The sequence below is a fragment of the Orycteropus afer genome, unplaced genomic scaffold, assembly GCF_000298275.1.
Source record: "Orycteropus afer afer isolate SDZICR_OR568_19922 unplaced genomic scaffold, OryAfe1.0 scaffold00006, whole genome shotgun sequence".
NCBI classification, from domain to species: Eukaryota; Metazoa; Chordata; class Mammalia; order Tubulidentata; family Orycteropodidae; genus Orycteropus; species Orycteropus afer.
In genome coordinates, this window is record NW_006921593.1 from 15,899,921 (window position 1) to 15,917,660 (window position 17,740).

A 17,740-nucleotide genomic window follows, 5' to 3' on the forward strand; every position below is an offset into this window, starting at 1 on the left:
GTGTGTGTGTATGTGGTGAGCGTGTGTGTGTGTATGTGGTGAGCGTATGTAGCATGTGGTGAGCGTGTGTGTGTATGTGGTGAGTGTGTGTATGTATGTGGTGAGCGTGTGTAGCATGTGGTGAGCGTGTGTGTGTATGTGGTGAGCATGTGTGTATGTGGTGAGCGTGAGTAGCGTGTGGTGACCGTGTGTGGTGCATGTGTTGTCTCTGAGTTGCGTGAGGAAGCTGCAGGTAGGAAGCACCCTGGGGCGCAGTGGGCCAGCGTGTGCTCTTTGCTCGCAGCGCTGTGCGCCCCAGGACTCCAGTTTCTCGTCGTTGCTGCTCACGGTGCTCACACAGATGCTGCAGTGGCTGGAGAGCCGAGCTGTGGAGCCTGGGCCCCTGCTGGCCCAGCTCAGATTGCTTGCCGCCCAGTATTCGGCCCGGCACAGAGTCGGTGATGGTGAGCAGATGTTGTGAGTGAGATGGGAGCAGGGGTGGCACGTTCCAGCAAGCTCCAGGCTCGAGGTAACGTGGGTAGGCGGCCTGTGAAGCAGAGGGTCTTCCAAGTGTCAAGGGGAGGTTTTGCTTGGGGCCAGTTGGTAATCCCTGCTCAGGAGTGAGGGGTAGGTCCAGAGCCAGGCTGATGGGCTCCCTGGCTGGTGGCCCTCATGTACATGGACACCCTCCTGCAGTCCGGAGCGCATTCCTACACCTGGCGGAGGTCCTGGCCTGCCAGCGGGACCCAGAGGCACTCACCTCTGCAGTGCGAGCCGTCACTGCCACCCTCAGGTCAGGGGAGAAGTGCAGCTTGGAGCCAGAGCTGGTCGGCAAAGGTACGAACCTGAGCTGGCCACCTCAGGCTGAGAGCACCTGGAGAAGCCTGGGGGGTGGCTGCTCCCCGGGAAATTACCTCCCAGTGCCCGTGGCCCCGTCCGGCCTCGCTGTGAGAATCCCCGTGCTGGAGCTCCCCTCCCCGTGCCCCGTGCCCGTGCCCCGTCCGGCCTCGCTGTGGGAATCCCCATGCTGGAGTGCATCCCTCACAGCAGGTCTTTCTCCATCCTGAGTCTTCAGGCACCGAGCCAGGTGCCCGACACTGCTGCCGCCCCATGCCTGTGACCTGGCCACTCTGCCCTGCGTGGCTGGCATGAACTGAAGCAGTGCTCATACACCACTTGCACACAGCTGCCAGGCCCCCCGAGGGCACCAGGTGTTGGCCACAGGAGGCTGGCAGAGGGGCCTGGGTGAAGGTGGCAGCTTAGGACACAGCGCTCTCTGCCCACAGTCCTCCGGGGTCTGATTGAGGTGCGGTCCCCCCACCTGGAGGAGCTGCGGGCCGTGCTCTTTGCCACCCCCGCAGACCCTGCCTGTGCGTGCGCCGGTGTTCAGCCTGTCACTGTGGTGAGCACCCTGCTGCTGCAGGAGGAGGAGGGGCCTGTGGGCCCAGGGCCACCACAGGCTGACGGCTGCAGGTGAGCGGGGAGGGGGCAGACGGCTGCAGGTGAGCGGGGAGGGGGCTGATGGGGCGGGGGCAGACGGCTGCAGGTGAGCGGGGAGGGGGCTGATGGGGCGGGGGCAGACGGCTGCAGGTGAGCGGGCAGAGGGCTGATGGGGCGGGGGCAGACGGCTGCAGGTGAGCGGGCAGGGGGCTGATGGGGCGGGGGCAGACGGCTGCAGGTGAGCGGGCAGGGGGCAGATGGCTGCAGGTGAGCGGGCAGGGGGCAGACGGCTGCTCGCTCAGCACTGGAGGGGTGGGACCTAGTGGCACTCTGACCTGCTGCCTCTCAGCCTGGAAGCGGTACATCTGGGGCCCTCGTCGGGACTGCTCGTGGACTGGCTGGAGATGCTGGACCCCGAGGTGATTGGCAGCTGCCCGGACTTGCAGCAGAGGCTCCTGTTTGCCCGGAACAAGGTGGGTGGGGGCTCAGGCGGGCTGTCCCTCCACCTGCCACCCGAGCAGTGCCCTGATGAGTGGTGGGCATGGTCCATGTGGTCTCCGTGTCGCACTGAGACATGGTTCCCTCAGGGCCACGTGCCTCTTCAGTCCTCGTGCCACAGCAGAGCTGAAGGGACATGTCACAAGTGCTCTCTCATTTGACGGCTGTGATTTGGAAGATCTGGTTTCAGGGCAAGCAGAGGGTCCTGAGCAGGGGCAGTGGTCAGGAGTGTGCAGGAAGGTCAGGGCCCTCCCAGTGTTGCGCCCGAGTCCAGCACCCTGTGGAAGGGCCCGGGCGCCGAGGGGCTTGCAGCCAGGCAGACTTGGCCCCATGTGCTCGTGAGAAAGCGGTAAAGCCCAGGAAGCCACTTTCTTTCTTGAAGTTCATGCCTCTGCTTCCCCGGGATTGGAGACACCCTGACTCAGCAGGAGCCACCGGCCCAGCCCTCTGCACGGCCCACAGACCACAGCAGCCTTTTTCCTCTCCAGGGCAAAGGCCATGCTGGTGCCCAGGTGCCGTCCTTCCGGCCTTACCTCTTGGCACTGCTCACGCACCAGTCCAACTGGTCCACCTTGCACCACTGCATCCGCCTCCTGCTGGGCAAGAGCCGGGAGCACAGGCGAGCCACCCCTGCCTCCTGCTGTGTGTCCCAGGGGCAGTGTGTCCCAGGCCAGCCCCCTCCCACTGGGCTGTTGTCCTGGGCCAGCCCCCCCCCCCCCCCGCCCCCCGGCAGTGTGTCCTGGATTAGCTCCCCTCCCACTGGGCAGTGTGTCCTGGGCCAGCCACTACCCGCGAGGGCAGCCACCAAGGAATGTGCTGCTGAACATGGCAGTTGCAGGCACCAGCCCCTCCCTGGTGGGGCCCTCCTCTCCTGTGCAGCAGCCATGTGGCCACCCCACACACCCCAAGCTGAGGCCTGCCCAGCCCCCATGTGCTCAGAGGCAGCCAGGGGTGCCCTTGGCGCATTCAGGACACTTGTCCCTTGTCCTCGTGGGTCTTTGTCTTTTCCCTGTGTCTCTGCCTACTCTGGTGCCACAGACCCTGAACCCCCTGGAACCCTGTCCCCCCAGGCCTGACCCATCTGCCTGCCTGGATTTCCTGTGGGCCTGTGTCCATGTGCCTCGGATCTGGCAGGGCCGGGACCAGCGCACCCCTCAGGCAGGTCTTCTGGGGACTGCAGCGGTGTGTGTGTGTATGTGGTCTGGTGGCCCTGGTGGGGTGGCATACGTGCAGTGGGGGATGTCTTGTGATGGCGTGTGTCACGTGTGGTCGGGTGTATGTCTTAGAGCACCTGACTCTCACGGTGGGCCGTATCTCGTGGTGAGGTGTCTGGCACGCATGGTGGGACATGTATCGTGTGTGTGGCAGGGTGGCATGGGCACAGTGGGCCGTGTCTCTCCGAGGGGCGTCGCGTGCCTGCTGGGCATCATGATTGGCTGTTGTGGCTGTAGAAGCGGCGGGAGGAGCTGGTGTTGCGAGTGAAGGCCCCGGAGCTCATCAGCCTGGCGGAGCTGATCCTGGCCGAGCCCGAGACACGAAGCCCCGAGGCGGACGAGGCCTCCTGCAGCCTCCTCCAGGCCCGGCTGCCTCTGCTGCTCAGCGGCTGCCGTGGGGACGACGAGGGCGTGCAGAAGGTGATGGAGCACCTGACGGGCCGCATCCAGCAGTGGGGCGACAGGTGAGGGGCGCCTGACGGCCATGTCCAACAATGGAGCCAGGTGTGGGCCAGAACATCGGCCTCCCAGGCAGTCTGTTGGCCTCCCTGGTCCCGCCTGTGGGTGACTGTGGGTGACTCCAGGCCCGTTAGCACAGGACAGTGCCCTGCTCCCTCCACCTGCTGCGGGAAGCCTGTCGTTGGTCACTCTGGACCAGCCATGTCGGGGAGCGTGGGCACGGTGCTGACACTGTCCCAGGCCCCCTGCCCCGCCGACCCCAGACCCGATCTCTTCCAGCGTGGCGGGCAAGCGCTGCCGAGAGCTGCTTCTGCAGATCTACCTGCAGCGGCCGGAGCTGCGGGGGCCTGTGCCGGAGGTCCTGCTGCGCGGGGAGGGGGCCCCTGGCAGCAGCGTCTGCAAGGTGAGCACCTGGGAGCACTCACACCCTCAATAGCGCAGGTGGAAGTGACCAGCCCTCCGTCCTTTGTTTCTGGAATAGAAACCGAACTAGGGAACAGAAGCCCGTTTTCTCAGATGAAGACGTTTAGACAGCAGGGCTCTGGTGAGCACGCTGGTGTGTGTGCACAGCCCTGCTGCCCACCCCACCCTCACCCAGTCCGCCTCCCGGAGGGCCTGAGGCTCCCTTTCCAGTTCTGCCCCTCGGCGTACTTGAGCCACGTAGCACATGCGTGCGGAAGGGATGGGATTCGACAGGCTGTGGTGCGCCGACACCCTCTGTGCTGGCTCCATAGCCGAGGGAGGGAATCTGTCCTTCACTCTGAAGTCTTCCTCGTGACCCTCAGTCATCCCCCGTCCCCAGGAGGACACTGACCGCTTTCTGTCCCCAGAGGTGGTCTGCATGTCCGAGCATTCCATGTAACTGGGTCGTACAGCCTGTATTGTTTTTGTCTTATCTTGTGTCTGACGCTGCAATGTGCGTCTGAACGTCATCCCTTCTTATGGTCGAGGAGCGAGCACTCTTATGTGGACGAGTGGGTTCGTCATCCGTTCATCTGGTGACAGACATTGGGTCCGCTTCCGGTCGCTACCCGTCACAAATAAAGCTTAGACGGGGTTTCTGAGCTGGCTGGTCAGACAGACCTACCTGCTCTGTCCTGTGGCCCCGACTGCACCACAGACACGCCTGGTGAGAAGCAGGGTGACGTTCTGATGGGTGCTGGAACGTGCACCTCAGGACACAGCAGCGTGGACTGTCGGGCCAGTTGGAACCATACTTTATGGGCGCTGCTGGTCTTTCTCATTCTGCACAGTTGTTTTAATGCCACATGGTGTCCCTCCACACATGGTGTCTGGATCCCTTACCCCTGTTCTCTTGGCATTTGGTGTTGAGAGGCTTGTTGGTTTTGTTTCTGTAGAAAGTTTGTGTCACTGCTGGGGCTGAGCTGCCTATTGGCAGCTTCTTGAGCAGTTAACATCAAATGCTGCTCGTTTGAGACTCTGGGGCCCCATTGGTGCAGGGATTAATCACTTGGCTGCTAACTAAGAGGTCAGCAGTTCAAACCCACGAGTTGCTCTGTGGAGAAAGATGCAGCAGTCTGCCCCCATGAAGACTGACAATGCCATTGAGCAGTTCTGCTCTCTCTGTAGGGTCACTGTGAGTCAGAGTTGACTTGACGGCAGTGGGGTGCGGGTGAGCTTTGGCCGTGGCCTCCTTGGTCTCTGGAAGTACCTAGAAGAGCCCTGAGGAAGCATGTTTCTCTGGGCCCGAGCTGCGTGACCAGGTCTGCAGGCAAAGGCCTGCCATGTGCCTGGTTGACCCCGTCTTGCTCCTGGAGGCAGCCACCGTGGGTGTGGGGTGGGATGGGCTGAACAAGGCCTGCCGGCGGATCCCCCAGGCCACTGACCCCTCCTTCGCAGCTGGACGGTCTCACCCACCGCTTCATCACCCTCCTGGCGGACACCAGCGACTCACGCTCATCTGAGAGCCGTGTGGCTGATGCCAACATGGTGTGCCGGAAGCTGGCGGTAGCCCACCCCATCCTGCTGCTCAGGTGCGCCGGCCCTGCTGCCCAGCCTGTGTCCGGGGGAGGTCCCCGGGAGCCTCACTCCCGCCCACATGAGAGCGTTCAGAAGGACTCTGCCGCTGGACACCGACTGGTGACCAGAGTCAGTGGCTGGGAAGTCACAGCCAGGACAGGGCAGAGCCGGGAGCCGGCAAGAGGCCACACCCAGGCCCTGCAGGCTTCAGGTCGGGGCCCAGGCATCACTGTGTCGGGCACCTGCACACCCAGGCAGGCACTGTGTTGTCCCCTGCGTGGAACGTACCGTCCTCACAACCCCGGGCTGAGAGCGTCTTGTGGGGCCCTGGACGGCACTGATTCTGGGGCTCTGCCCGCCTGCAGGCACCTGCCCATGCTGGCCGCCCTGCTGCACGGGCGCACGCACCTCAACTTCCAGGAGTTCCGGCAACAGAACCACCTGACCTTCTTCCTGCACGTGCTGGGCGTCCTGGAGCTGCTGCAGCCGCGGGTGTTCCGCAGTGAGCACCAGGGGGCGCTGTGGGACTGCCTGCTGTCCTTCGTGAGACTGCTGCTGGTGCGCCTTCCTCCCGGGGGCGGGGCTGTGCCTGGGGGCGGGGCCAGGGCTGGGCCTGGGAGGGGCTGAGGCACACCAGGGTGGAGAGAGTCCTGGGTGCCCACTCCCCTCCCCGACCCCCATATCTAGGGGGCTACAGCTGGAGGCACAGAAGATGGGGGACACTTCTCTGTAGGGAGGGTCCTATGGGGGCAGGAGTGCCTGGAGGTGCTACTCCCAGCCCTGCCACCCACACTTGCCTCCTGTCGGCGGCCCAAGCAGGCACCCACTCCTATCCATGTAGGGTCGGGATGGCCAGTGCTCCTGGCCCATTGTGAAGAAAGGACTCGGTGCCTGGACGTCACCTTCACCCTATCCCTGTACCCAAGTCGGCCAGCCGGAGGCCCCTCTGGCTCAGCTCCCTCCTGCTGCCCTGGCCCGGGGTTTCTGAGCGGGCCTGGGACCGCCTCCATCAAGCCCTCAGTGCCTTGGCCTCTGAGTCCTTTCGGGACGTCCTTTCATTTGTGCTGTGAGCTCACGGAGGGCAAAGCTATCTGGACCATGGCAGCTTTGGCTTCAGTCAGTTCTGTCATGTTGGGCGGTAGCACGGCCTGGTCCTGTCGGGTCTCCTGCGGGAACCCGCGGCAGTGCCGGACCGGGCAACATCTGTCTCCAGCTGTCGTCCTGCCTTCTTTCCAGAACTACCGCAAGTCCTCCCGCCACCTGGCCCCCTTCATCAGCAAGTTTGTGCAGCTCCTGCATAAATACATCACCTGCAACGCCCCCGCTGCCGTTGCCTTCCTACAGAAGCATGCCGATGCGCTCCAGTGAGTACCCACCACACCCAGCCCACCTCCCTACACACAGCCGCCTCCCACCGCTGAGCCCCGGGGCCGCCTGCACAGCCTGCCCCACCCCACACACAACACACCCCACACACCCCCTGCTCCCACCCCGTCAGCCTAGGGCCACCTGCACAGCCCACCTCACCCCACACACAATACGCCCCACCCCCACCTTGTCAGCTGTGGCCCTTCCCATTGAGGCAGTCTGCCCAAGAGACCTTGGGGTGGGGTGGGGGGCAGCAGAGAGGTGTGTCTGGCCCTGGGGGTCCAGGGCCACTGGGGGTGGGGCGTCTAAGGCTGGAGCATGTCCTCCCCAACGTGGAGCTGACAGACAGCTGACTTGGTCTGCAGGCCGCCCCCTCAGCCTTGCCCGCCCTGCACCACGTGCCTCCTGACCCTTGGGTCTGCCCTCCGTCCATCCCGGTCCCTCCCGTGATCTCTCTGTCAGACTCCACCTGACTTCCTGTCCCATGGGTCTGCCCTCCGTCCATCTGGGTCCATCCCGGTCCCTCCTGGGTCTGCCCTCTGTCCATCCCGGTCCCTCCCGTGATCTCTCTGTCAGACTCCACCTGACTTCCTGTCCCATGGGTCTGCCTTCCGTCCATCTGGGTCCATCCCGGTCCCTCCTAGGTCTACCCTCCATCTATCACGGTCCCTCCCGTGATCTCTCTGTCAGACTCCACCTGACTTCCTGTCCCATGGGTCTGCCCTCCGTCTATCTGGGTCCATCCCGGTCCCTCCTGGGTCTGCCCTCCGTCCATCCCGGTCCCTCCCGCAGTCTCCTTGTCAGACTCCACCTGACTCCTGTTCCCGTGACCATGTGCTCTCCCTCCTCAGTGACCTGTCCTTCGACAACAGCGACCTGGTGATGCTCAAGTCCCTCCTGGCTGGGCTGAGCCTGCCCAGCAGGAGTGGTGTTGCCGACCGGGGCCTGGATGAGGAGGGCGAGGGTGAGTCCTCCCTGCACCAGCTGCTGGGGCTGGAGACTGGCCACGTGATCATTCCTAAACGCACCATGTGTCCAAGGCAGGAACTGCGTGTCTTAGCCTGGTGCCCAGCATGGGGCCATGACCCCCTGAGCCGTCACAGAGGCACAAGTTGGCTGCAGACTGGTGGGCCCCACAGTCTGCTCACTGTCCGTCCCCTGTGACTGAGCAGTCACCTGGAGGATGCTGGGCTGTCCCCATGAGCCGGGTCCTCTGTGGCGGCCTGCCCTCCTCACTCCCCTGCAGAGTGGATACCCACCCTGGGTTCCTGGCCCAGCCCACACTCCATCTCAGGCCTGTCTCCTTGGGGACCCTAACGTCAGGGCCCCCATGTGCCTGGTCTGGTCTGAGTGACGGGGTTCAGCTCCTCACTGCCCAAGTACTGTCTGTCCCTTGTGGGGAGGTCTCGTGGTGGGCATGTAGCACGACATTGGTACAGGTGCTGGGTGCCAGGCCTGATTCCTGCCATGGGGTGAGGGCGGAGGTGAAGCAGGTGGAGACGGGAACACTCCCGTCTGCTGTCCGCCCCTGCTGGCCCTTCTCCACCCTGCCTGCTGAGCCCTCCTGTGGCCCAGCCCCTGTGTAACCTGGCTGCCTGGGCAGACGTCCTCCATGAACGGACGAGGCCCAGTACCTCGGTTGTGACCTTCCCCGTGTCCCTGCACTCCGGGCGCTGCTGCCCCTTCCCCGATCCCCCGAGTACCTTGGCGGAAGCGGGCCATCAGCCCTCAGTAGCACCGGCCCCTCTTCCAGATGACAGCCCCGCCGGCTCCCTGCCCCTGCTTAGCGTCTCTCTCTTCACCCCGCTGACGGCAGCAGAGGTGGCCCCCTACGTGAAGAGGCTCTCCCGGGGCCAGACCGTTGAGGGTGAGGTGGGGGATCCTGGGGAGGGGGTGTGGCTCACAGGCCTGGGACTGCCCTGAGCAGAAGCCAGCAGTTGTCTGGTCTGCAGGCGGGGCACACTGGGGCTGGCCCTGCCATGGGACACACCGGGCAGCAGGCAAAGCAGACACAGTGGGTGGTCAGGTCACGGGTAGGCCTGGGGGCCAGCAGCTCCCTGCCGTGGAGGGGTACAGTGGCATTCTCGCAGCAGGCCTGTTGGGCCTGGATCCCTCCTCAGCCTGCTGCAGGGGGTCTGGGAGGGCCTAGGCGTGTGCACTCTGAGCTCCTGGGTCCAGCACCCACGGGACAGGGCTTCCTTGGTGCCACGGGTTTGGGAAGCCAGCTGGACACTTGGGGACTTTCTGTCCCAAGATGCCTGGGTGTCAGCAAACACAGGGAAGGCTCCAAAAGGGTCCCCAGTAGGCCCCAGCGCAGCAGGGGTGCTGGAGCGTCTGCCTGCAGCTCTGTCCCTGCCCCCCTCAGATCTGCTGGAGGTGCTGAGTGACATCGACGAGATGTCCTGGCGGAGGCCGGAGATCCTGGGCTTCTTCTCGGTGAGCGGGAGGGGCGGCTGGGCCCCTGCTGCAGGCGGCTCTCCTTGGAGGGAGACATGGGCCGGTGGGGATTGGCCCTTCACTGTCCACCCATTACCTGGTGAGAGCCCAGGGCCGAAGATGCAAGCCCTGCACAGGAGGGCCTTCACTGACAGCCTTTCACTCCGCCCCCCAAGACCAACCTGCAGAGGCTGATGAGCTCGGCCGAGGAGTCCTGCCGCAACCTGGCCTTCAGCCTGGCCCTGCGCTCCATCCAGAACAACCCCAGGTGAGCCCGCACCCCTCTGTGCCCCCCCGCGGGCTGGGCTGCTCCCAGGTGAGCCCGCACCCCTCTGTGCCCCTCTGCGGGCTGGGCTACCGGCTGACCGGCCGCTCGGACCCCCTGCTCCCAGGGATGGAGCAGCATCCCAGGGAGCCACTGCCACCCCGGCATCCAGGGCTCCTCAGGGGCAGGGTGGGAGGTACCCAGCCAGGCATCTCTTCAGCATTGCAGCCGACTTCCTGCCTACCTTCATGTACTGCTTGGGCAGCCGGGACTTTGAGGTGGTGCAGACAGCCCTCAAGAACCTGCCCGAGTACACCCTCCTGTGCCAAGGTGAGCCCCCACGCTCTGCCGCCCGCTGCTCGGTCACTCGAGGCCCTGGGCGTTGGAGAGCTACCCCCATGGGCGCCTCTGAGCCTGCAGCGTCTGTGTCCCCACAGAGCACGCAGCCGTGCTGCTGCACCGTGCCTTCCTGGTGGGCATGTATGGCCAGGTGGACACCAGTGCCCAGATCTCCGAGGCCCTGAGGATCCTGCACATGGAGGCCCTCATGTGAGCCCGGGAGAGGACAGGGCACCGAGCGGCCAAGTCAGAGCTGGGGCAGCCTCCCCACAGCTCAGGTCGAGTCACGTCTGCAAGTGACTGAGGGACCCTGCCCAGCATGGTGAAGGCTGACCCTGACCTCACCCTCTAAATGAAACCGTCTGAGCCCCATGTGTTGTCTGTCTGCATCCTTGTACCTGTGCCTCAGCCCGGCTGGGTCTCTCATGCCTCCCCGAGGCCAGGCGTTAGAGCGGTGGGCAAGGTCCTTGAGGACTGCGCCTGGGGTGGGCCTCTGCACCTGGGGCGGGCCTCTGCGCCTGGGGTGGGCCTCTGCATCTGGGGCGGGCCTCTGTGTCCAGGGTGGGCTCTGGGGCGGGCCTCTGCACCTGGGGCGGGCCTCTGCGCTCCGTGCACGGCCAGCGGCCTCGTGGAGTCTGAGCAGGGGTGGACAGACCCCGTGCAGCCTCTCAGCACTGGATGGAGCTCTGGGAGAGCCCTAGCTCTCCCCATGGGTGCCCAGAGGTCAGTGAACACCCGGGCCCTGGGCACTTGCCAGCGCACTCCTGCTTGGGCTGGGTAGTCGGAGCTGCCAAGGGCACTGTGGCTGAAGGGAGGTGAGGAAAAGGTGGGACAGTGACTGGGAAAGTGCTCAAACTGACTCAACCCCCAGGACCCACAAAGCCAGCACAGAGTGATCAGGGAGAAGGGCCAGGTCCCAGCCCTGCAGAGGCAGCTCCATCCCCCACCCGCCTGCCCCCTTCCCAATCCTGGGAGGCCCCAAGGCAGCACAGGCCTGGAGACCAGGCCAGGTGGGCCTGCAGGGCAAGGGGTCGACCATACTGTCCCTGTGCCCCGTCTCCAGCCTGCCCCGCGATGGGGGCACTCCTCCAACTTGCCAGGCCCAGAAACTCCTCTTAGTGCTGTGCCCCCTCACAGCACCATGGTGCTACCCCACCCAGGGCCTGGGTCAGCTGGGGGCATCATAAGGCCCTGGTGCCCCTGGTGCTCAGCTCAGAGTCACGAGGGGCACCGTACAGTGGCAGGCCTGCCCTGCCCCCCAGGGCCTGGGTCAGCCTGTCCCAGTGGCATGCTAGTGAGCTCCCAGTCACTGGGCCGGCCACAGAGCCCAGCTGGCTCGGGCTCCTCAGGGCCCTGCCCCTGGGCCCCTGGTTCTGCAGGAGAGGAAAGACGCTGTGCCAGGCTGGGCAGAGCTCACGGGGTGGCCGGCTGCCGGACGGGTGGGGAGGCAGGGACTCCTCAGTCCCCTCTTAAGGTCTTAGGTTTTACTTCTGATGTGGGAAGGGACTCATCCTGACTTTCAGGCAGGCTGAGCCAAGGATGACCGAGTCATGGGCTGAGAAGGACAGCCTGGGCCCAGGCCTCAGGCCCATGGCCAGTTTTGTAGAGGCAAACAGGCCCAGGCAGCTGCTTCAGGTCCTGAGGGGTCAGGCTGCTGGGTGGCCTTGGGGGTCTGGGAGCCAGAGCAGCCTGGCCAGGTGTCGCTGGACAGCAGCAGGTGTCTTGGCTGTGGGTGGGGTGTGAGCTCTCTCCCCTGGGACTGCTGCCCCTTCTCTCCCGGGGACGGTGACCCCCCACCCCCACCCCGGGAAAGCCCTGGCAAGGACAGGCCAGCAGAGCAAGATTCTCAGGCCCCTTTAGGGCCAGGCTGGACCTCAGGAGAGCTCGGGCCCCACAAGGCACACAGCTGGGCATGGAAGGCATCAGTTGTGCCTGGGGGAGTCGGGAAGTGGGTCTGGAGGGCTGAGTAGGAGGTTTTTAGGAGGAGTCTTTGGGGTCGGAGTTGAGGGTTTTGCCTGCTCGCCCCGCCATCCTGTGGGTGGAGGGCTGTCCTGCAGCACCGGCAGCCTGGAGGAGATTGCTGGGCTTGGAGTGCGGGGGCCCCCAAAGATAGAGACCTCCCCGGCTACGGGGAGAGGAGCCAGGCGAGCCAGTCCTGGGGGCTGCGGAGCCCAAGGCCCTGACCTGCAGAAGGATGCTGTGTGGTCACCTGTCGTTGGCTCTACACTTGGGTGGCTGCTGTGTTCACCAGGGGACGCCGGCTCCCTGGAGCCTCCCTGGAGGTCAAGTGGGTGCTGAAGGGACCATCGAGGGGTTGCTGGACCGCCACCCCCCCCAGATCCACTTCACGCCAGTCAGCGTTACAGCAGGGACCTCAGGAGCCCACGGGCAGCAGATCTCCAGCCGAGGGTGCCTTAGGGACAGCAGAGTGGCCGCAGGAGCCTGGTGGTGGCCTGCTCAGGTGAGGCCACAGTGGGAGTCCTTCCACCTCGAGTCTCCCTGCTCCCACCCTAGGCCCTCCTGCCCCAGGAGCTCCTTCCCTAGATCCTGGCTATGCTGCACTGCCGACCCCAACCAAGGCCTGGCCGGCCCACCCCCATGGGCCCACCGGATTCTGATGCCAGCTCAGCCCCTTCTGCTGTGGGCCTTGGGCAAGCTGCCTTTCCTCTCTGCGCCTGCAGGTGGCTGCGAGAGCCGAGTGTGCAGCATCTGACAGACAGGCTTTGTCGCTCGCTCAGCTTTGTGGAGCCGGCCTGGAGAGGTGTAGGGTCCGGCCAGGGCCACCCAGCGGGCCAGGGCGGGGGTCCTGACCACTGTTCACGCGGGAGCATGGGGGAGCCGGGCGTTAGCAGGGGTTCTTTAAACGGCACGAGGAGGATTAAAACTGTATTTATTGCCCATCGTCGTCGTAGCTGAGCGTGATCCATAAAGGTGTGGTAAATGTTTTATAATGTTTTTGTAACCCGCTATAAATGATGAATGGCTGACTGCAGATCCCGGATCAAATATTTATAGTGCGTTGTGTGCGACGCTGCCGCTGCAGTTCAGGAAGCCATTAATAATAGAGCGGGTGGCGAGGCAGACCGTGCACACGCCAGCAACGCTGTCTGTAATGAGGTGTAAGACCTGGCTCCGGGGGGCCCCGCCGGCCGCCTTCTCAGAGCCCGAGACAGGAGCAAGGTCGTGGATGACATGTGCACTGGGGTCTGGAGAAGGACGTACCGTCCACCCAGAGCCTGCGTGTCAGTATGCCGGTCGCATACCCTAGGTGGCATGGACCATTTACTGGCCCCTCACAATGGGGTGTCCCCGCTCCAGGCTCCCATTCCCACCTGAGACCAGAGGGTGGCATCAGCTTCCTAGGCCACCAGATGGCGTGCCCAGGAGTCCGGCCTCTGGGCATCCTGGCTGTGAGGCCTGTGATCTGTCAGTGTCCACTCGGGGGGCTCTGTTCCCCTCTCCCGTCCTTTGGCTCGCCTCTGACACCCAGACTTCCTTAAACACTGAGACAAGGGACCTGTGTTATGACCAAGATGGCCCTCGGCAAGGCCGCAGTGAGGACTGGAACTTGGTCCTACGTCTGGCTTGTGTGAGCTGGGGTTCCCAAAGCACGTTCTGCAGGACACCACACTGACAGCTCTCCAGAAAGGATTCTGGGCAGACTGGTTTGGGAACCCCATGGTGAGGTGATGGCCCGATGGGAGATGAAGGCTGTGGGGGGAGCTGCTGTGTGGGGCAGGACGTCTCTCGACCCTCTCCACTGTCCCCTCCACAGACGGCCGGGCGGGTGTGCTTGGACCTGTGACACTGGCTCGGCCAGTAGCCCTGATCCGGTCACGCCCCCAAAGGTCCACAGGCCCTCCTTCCAGCCCCCTTCAGGTGCCGTGCCCAGCCCCCACACTGCCACCTTCCTAGGTGTCTGACCACCAGTGTGGCCTGCAGCAGCTCAGCCGTCCCTCCAGCTGCTTTGGGATGGAAGCTAGTGGCCTGTGCCTCCCTGGGCGCCAGCATCATCCCTGCTCCCTGAGGAAGGTCCCCCTCTACCCACAGTGAAAGGGTGGGGTCACATGTTGGAAGTGGAGTCATGCCCCAGACGGGTGGACAATTGGCAGGTCACCATCCCGGCCGACCCTGATCTTGGCCCCTCTAGCTCTCCGTGGCTTGGGGCAGGGGCTCCTCAGCCCCGTCCTGCCGGCTGACCACGTGGTCTGTTGTCCTGATCGTCTGTTTCTGCAGCATGGGGTGAACATGCCTGTGAGAAATGAGAGTGCGAGTGCCGTCATGGCAGGAGCAGCAGGTGTGGGGCCTAGCTGGGCCCTGCTGCCCCCATGACCACCTCCCTACCCCAGCCTGGTTCTCTGGGCGCAGTTCCACCCACCGGCCCTTTTTCATTCCTCCTGAGTGCTGTGGGGCCTTTCTGCCAGCAGACGGCCTCTCCAGTCACCATCTTGCCGTCCGGCCTCAGTCCTGGGGTACCCCCTCTAGGAAGCCATCTCTGGCTTGCAAAATGACCTTGAGACAGAGGCCCCAATGCCACCTCCAGGGACCTGTCACAGATGAGTTCCCAGTAAGGGGCTGTGTGTGCGTCAACTACACCAGCTGCTGTAAGGAACATGCCCACAGCTCACTCTTCCCAACAGCTCACTTTTCTTTTTCATCATGAATTTTGTCTGGAGGCCTGACGGGCCATCAACAGGCGTTTTCATTTTCTGCTTTTGGTGGCTGGATTTTCTTCAGGAAGTATGTGCAGCTTGGTTCCCTGGAAACACGCTGGCCCTTTGTTTTCTTTGGAAGTCTCTCTGGCTCTTGAGTCGGGGTCTGCAGATGTTCTCCAGGGCTTGAGGGCTGGAGCCCCCTCCCAGGCCTGTTGGTTCATAGCGCTCACCTGCCCCCCAGCCTCAGGCTCAAGTGTGATTGCAGGAAGCTGCGTTGAGTGAGTGTCTGCTCTACCAGGAAGTCCCTGCATAGTGCAGATGGCTCAGTGCTCAGCTCTTAAGCAAAGGTTGGCGTCCACCCAGAGGTACCTCAGAAGAAAGGGCTGGCAGTCTTCCCAAACATCACCTGTTGGAAACCTCACGGAGCCCAGTTCCGCTACAGCACCTGTAGGGTCACCGTGATCAGAGGTGACCTCATGGCACCCGACTTGGTTTTTGCTCAACTGTGTGCTTCTCCTAAGGTGAAAGTGGGGGGGGTCTGTGACACCCCCTTGCAGGTGATGCAACAGGCAGAGTGGGGCAGGGAGTTGGGCAGATGGGGCCGGGTCTTACCGACACCAGACCCCTCCCCAAAGCAGAGTGCACAGCTGTTTTGATCTCAGCGAATCGGGACAGGAGCTGGTGAGCGTTGGTGCCCATCTGGGGAGAGGGAGGCGGGGACGAGGGCCTCACTGGGAAAGCAGTGTGGCTGATGCCCAGGAGGGGCCCACCCCTCAGCCATTGCTTGGAGCGACACCCACCATTCAGCAAACACTCAGCAAACCAGGTGCAGGAGGGAGGAGGCATCAAGTCTGACAGGGGGGGGCCCCTGGGTGCAGCTCTCGGGGGAGGGAGGGCCCGGATGGGAGCCCGGGGTGGACGGAGGAGCCACTGGGGACCCTGGGTGGCATCAAGGGGGAGGGGGAGTGGCAGAAGGGTGCGGCAGGGAGAGGCCGGGCTGGCAGGAGTGATATGCAGGGGCCAGCTGGCCATCAAGGCCTGGGAGACGTGATAAGGAGCCTGGACTTTATTCAGAGGGCAGCCAGGGAGGTAGGTTCTGAGCAGGATGGGGCTCAGCTGAGTCTGCGTCCTAGAAAGTTCTGAAGACTGGTGGGGATCCTGGGGAGGATGGTGCAGTGGTCAGAGCCAGGGTGGCAGCGGTGGGCAGAGGGGCATAGGAGTGTCCCGGTCCTAGCCTGGGGCCCCCAGAGAAGAGAGAGCATCCCTGAGTGATGCAAATGTGTAATATGCTTGCTGCTAACTGAAAGGTTAGACTTCCACCCGGAGAGGACTCAGGAGGAGGCCCGGGGAGCTGGGCTGAAGATCTTATGTTGGCAGCTCTTCTCCCACCCACCTGGGGCGCGAGGAGTGGGAGTCTGCTCTGGTTGGAGAGGAGGGGCTGAGGGAAGGACAGAGCTGCGGGATAGAGACATTTCCTGTGGCCCCAGGGAACTGCTGGACATGCTTGTTCCAGGGCACTGTCACCAGAGGGCCCCTTGGTGACTGGGGGGAGGTAGGGTGGGTTTCATGATAGCAGCTCTGACACTTAAAAGCCGGAACTTGTCACCTCCCATTGAGCTCCTTGTGGAGTGGCGGATGATCCCCAGTACCTGCCCCTGTCCCCTCCACCGTGGCCCCAGGCTGACACCTCACCATTTCACCCTTTCCCTTCATTATAGTGGCTTTTCCGGTTCTAGTGGCTGCCCTGGTGCCAAGAAAACCTACTTCCCAGGCCAGCCTCAGCTGAGTTGGCACAAAACTGCCCTTTGTCCCCTTGCTGGAGACCCACTGCACTGCAGCCATGCTAGGTCACAGGGCTCTCTGTCTGGCACTTCCTTGCATACGCCCTGGAACGGGGAGCTCACTGGCGTTCACAGACCTCACTCACTACAGACGACCAAGGCGATCCACTCTGAGGGCATAGTTCCTTCAAATGGGCAGGGATGCCAGCCCCTTCTCCTTCTGAAGTTTGTAGGAAAGCGCCCTCCTGCTGGCTGGAGGAGATTCTGTTGAGAGCTGTCTGGACAAGCCCTGTGGCAGGGGCGGAGATAGGATGGGGTCCCTTTTATTCTGAGTGTCAGTATTTCTGGCTTGGTCCAGTCCACGTGCCATGCACAAGCACCACTGGAAGAATGGGGGTGTGAAACGCCCCCCGGATCACTTAGGGCCCTCCCAGAGTTACTTTTTCTAATTACTGACGTTACAAGATGATGAAAGTGGAAAATTGGGAAACAGCAAATTACCCGGATCCCTGGGAAGCCCCTGCTCCAGGAACAGCCCGAGTGGTTAGGCCTCAGGGAGCCAAGACGCGGCTTGGAATTGGGCCCCACCGCAAGTGAGGTACCCCCTGCTACACAGGCCGGAAGGCCCTTTGAAGACTATAAAATGCCAGGCGTGGTCCTCACCGCCCCAGGAGCCGGATTTAACGCCTCCCCAGGGAGTCCAGCTGCCCAGGGCAGGCCGGCTCCACCGCTTCTTAGCCGCGTGACCCCAGGCAGGTCATGTCTGTCTGTGCCTCAGTTTCTCCATCCCTAAAGTGGGCTTCCCTTCGTCTTCTCCATGATGAGGGTGAGGTGGGGATGCAGCATTGAAAAGAAAGAAAAGCAGACCCCCCGCCCCAACTCCAGGCTCTAGTGTTGGAAGGAAGGCTGGCCCTTTCTGGTCCTTCTGGTCCTGGCTTCCACCCTCGGCCTCCCCTCTCCGTGTGTCTGTCTCCTCCACTTTCTCTTTGGAACAGGGACAGCCTGGACAGGACTCCCAAAGCGGGCCCTAGGCCCCGGCCTTTTTCCTGTACCCCTGAACTAGGATTGCAAGAGGGGTTGCCGGGCGGGGGCGTGGTTGATAGGCAGGGGGCGTGGCCTCGCTGCCTGGCTTACTCCTGCGGGCTGGATAGGACAGGGTCCCGGGCAGGGGCGTGGCCCAGGAGGGCAGAAGTGGGCGTGGCCTAGAATGGGGGCGTGGTCGGCGAGCAGGGTGCGTCTAGGGAGCTTGGCCCACGAGGGCAGATGTGAGACCTGGACATGGCCAGCGGAGGGCGCGGAGTGGTGGGTGGGCGGGGCAGCGCCTGG

The 17,740-nt window shown here is 63.4% G+C and overlaps 1 protein-coding gene across 1 annotated transcript in view; it reads left to right on the forward strand.

The window, feature by feature from the left end:
* The window catches only part of INTS1 (integrator complex subunit 1), a 32,011-nt gene extending 21,819 nt beyond the window's left edge, over positions 1-10,192 (forward strand). The window contains exons 31-47 of the mRNA XM_007941251.1: positions 284-443; positions 676-816; positions 1,266-1,452; positions 1,769-1,892; positions 2,406-2,536; positions 2,988-3,075; positions 3,369-3,595; positions 3,870-3,993; positions 5,451-5,584; positions 5,936-6,128; positions 6,807-6,934; positions 7,790-7,902; positions 8,692-8,805; positions 9,304-9,374; positions 9,551-9,642; positions 9,860-9,969; positions 10,077-10,192. Of these exons, the coding sequence (XP_007939442.1) occupies positions 284-443; positions 676-816; positions 1,266-1,452; positions 1,769-1,892; positions 2,406-2,536; positions 2,988-3,075; positions 3,369-3,595; positions 3,870-3,993; positions 5,451-5,584; positions 5,936-6,128; positions 6,807-6,934; positions 7,790-7,902; positions 8,692-8,805; positions 9,304-9,374; positions 9,551-9,642; positions 9,860-9,969; positions 10,077-10,192 (2,253 nt within the window). The remainder of the gene's footprint in view (positions 1-283; positions 444-675; positions 817-1,265; positions 1,453-1,768; positions 1,893-2,405; positions 2,537-2,987; positions 3,076-3,368; positions 3,596-3,869; positions 3,994-5,450; positions 5,585-5,935; positions 6,129-6,806; positions 6,935-7,789; positions 7,903-8,691; positions 8,806-9,303; positions 9,375-9,550; positions 9,643-9,859; positions 9,970-10,076) is intronic.
* The last annotated feature ends 7,548 nt before the right edge of the window (positions 10,193-17,740 follow it).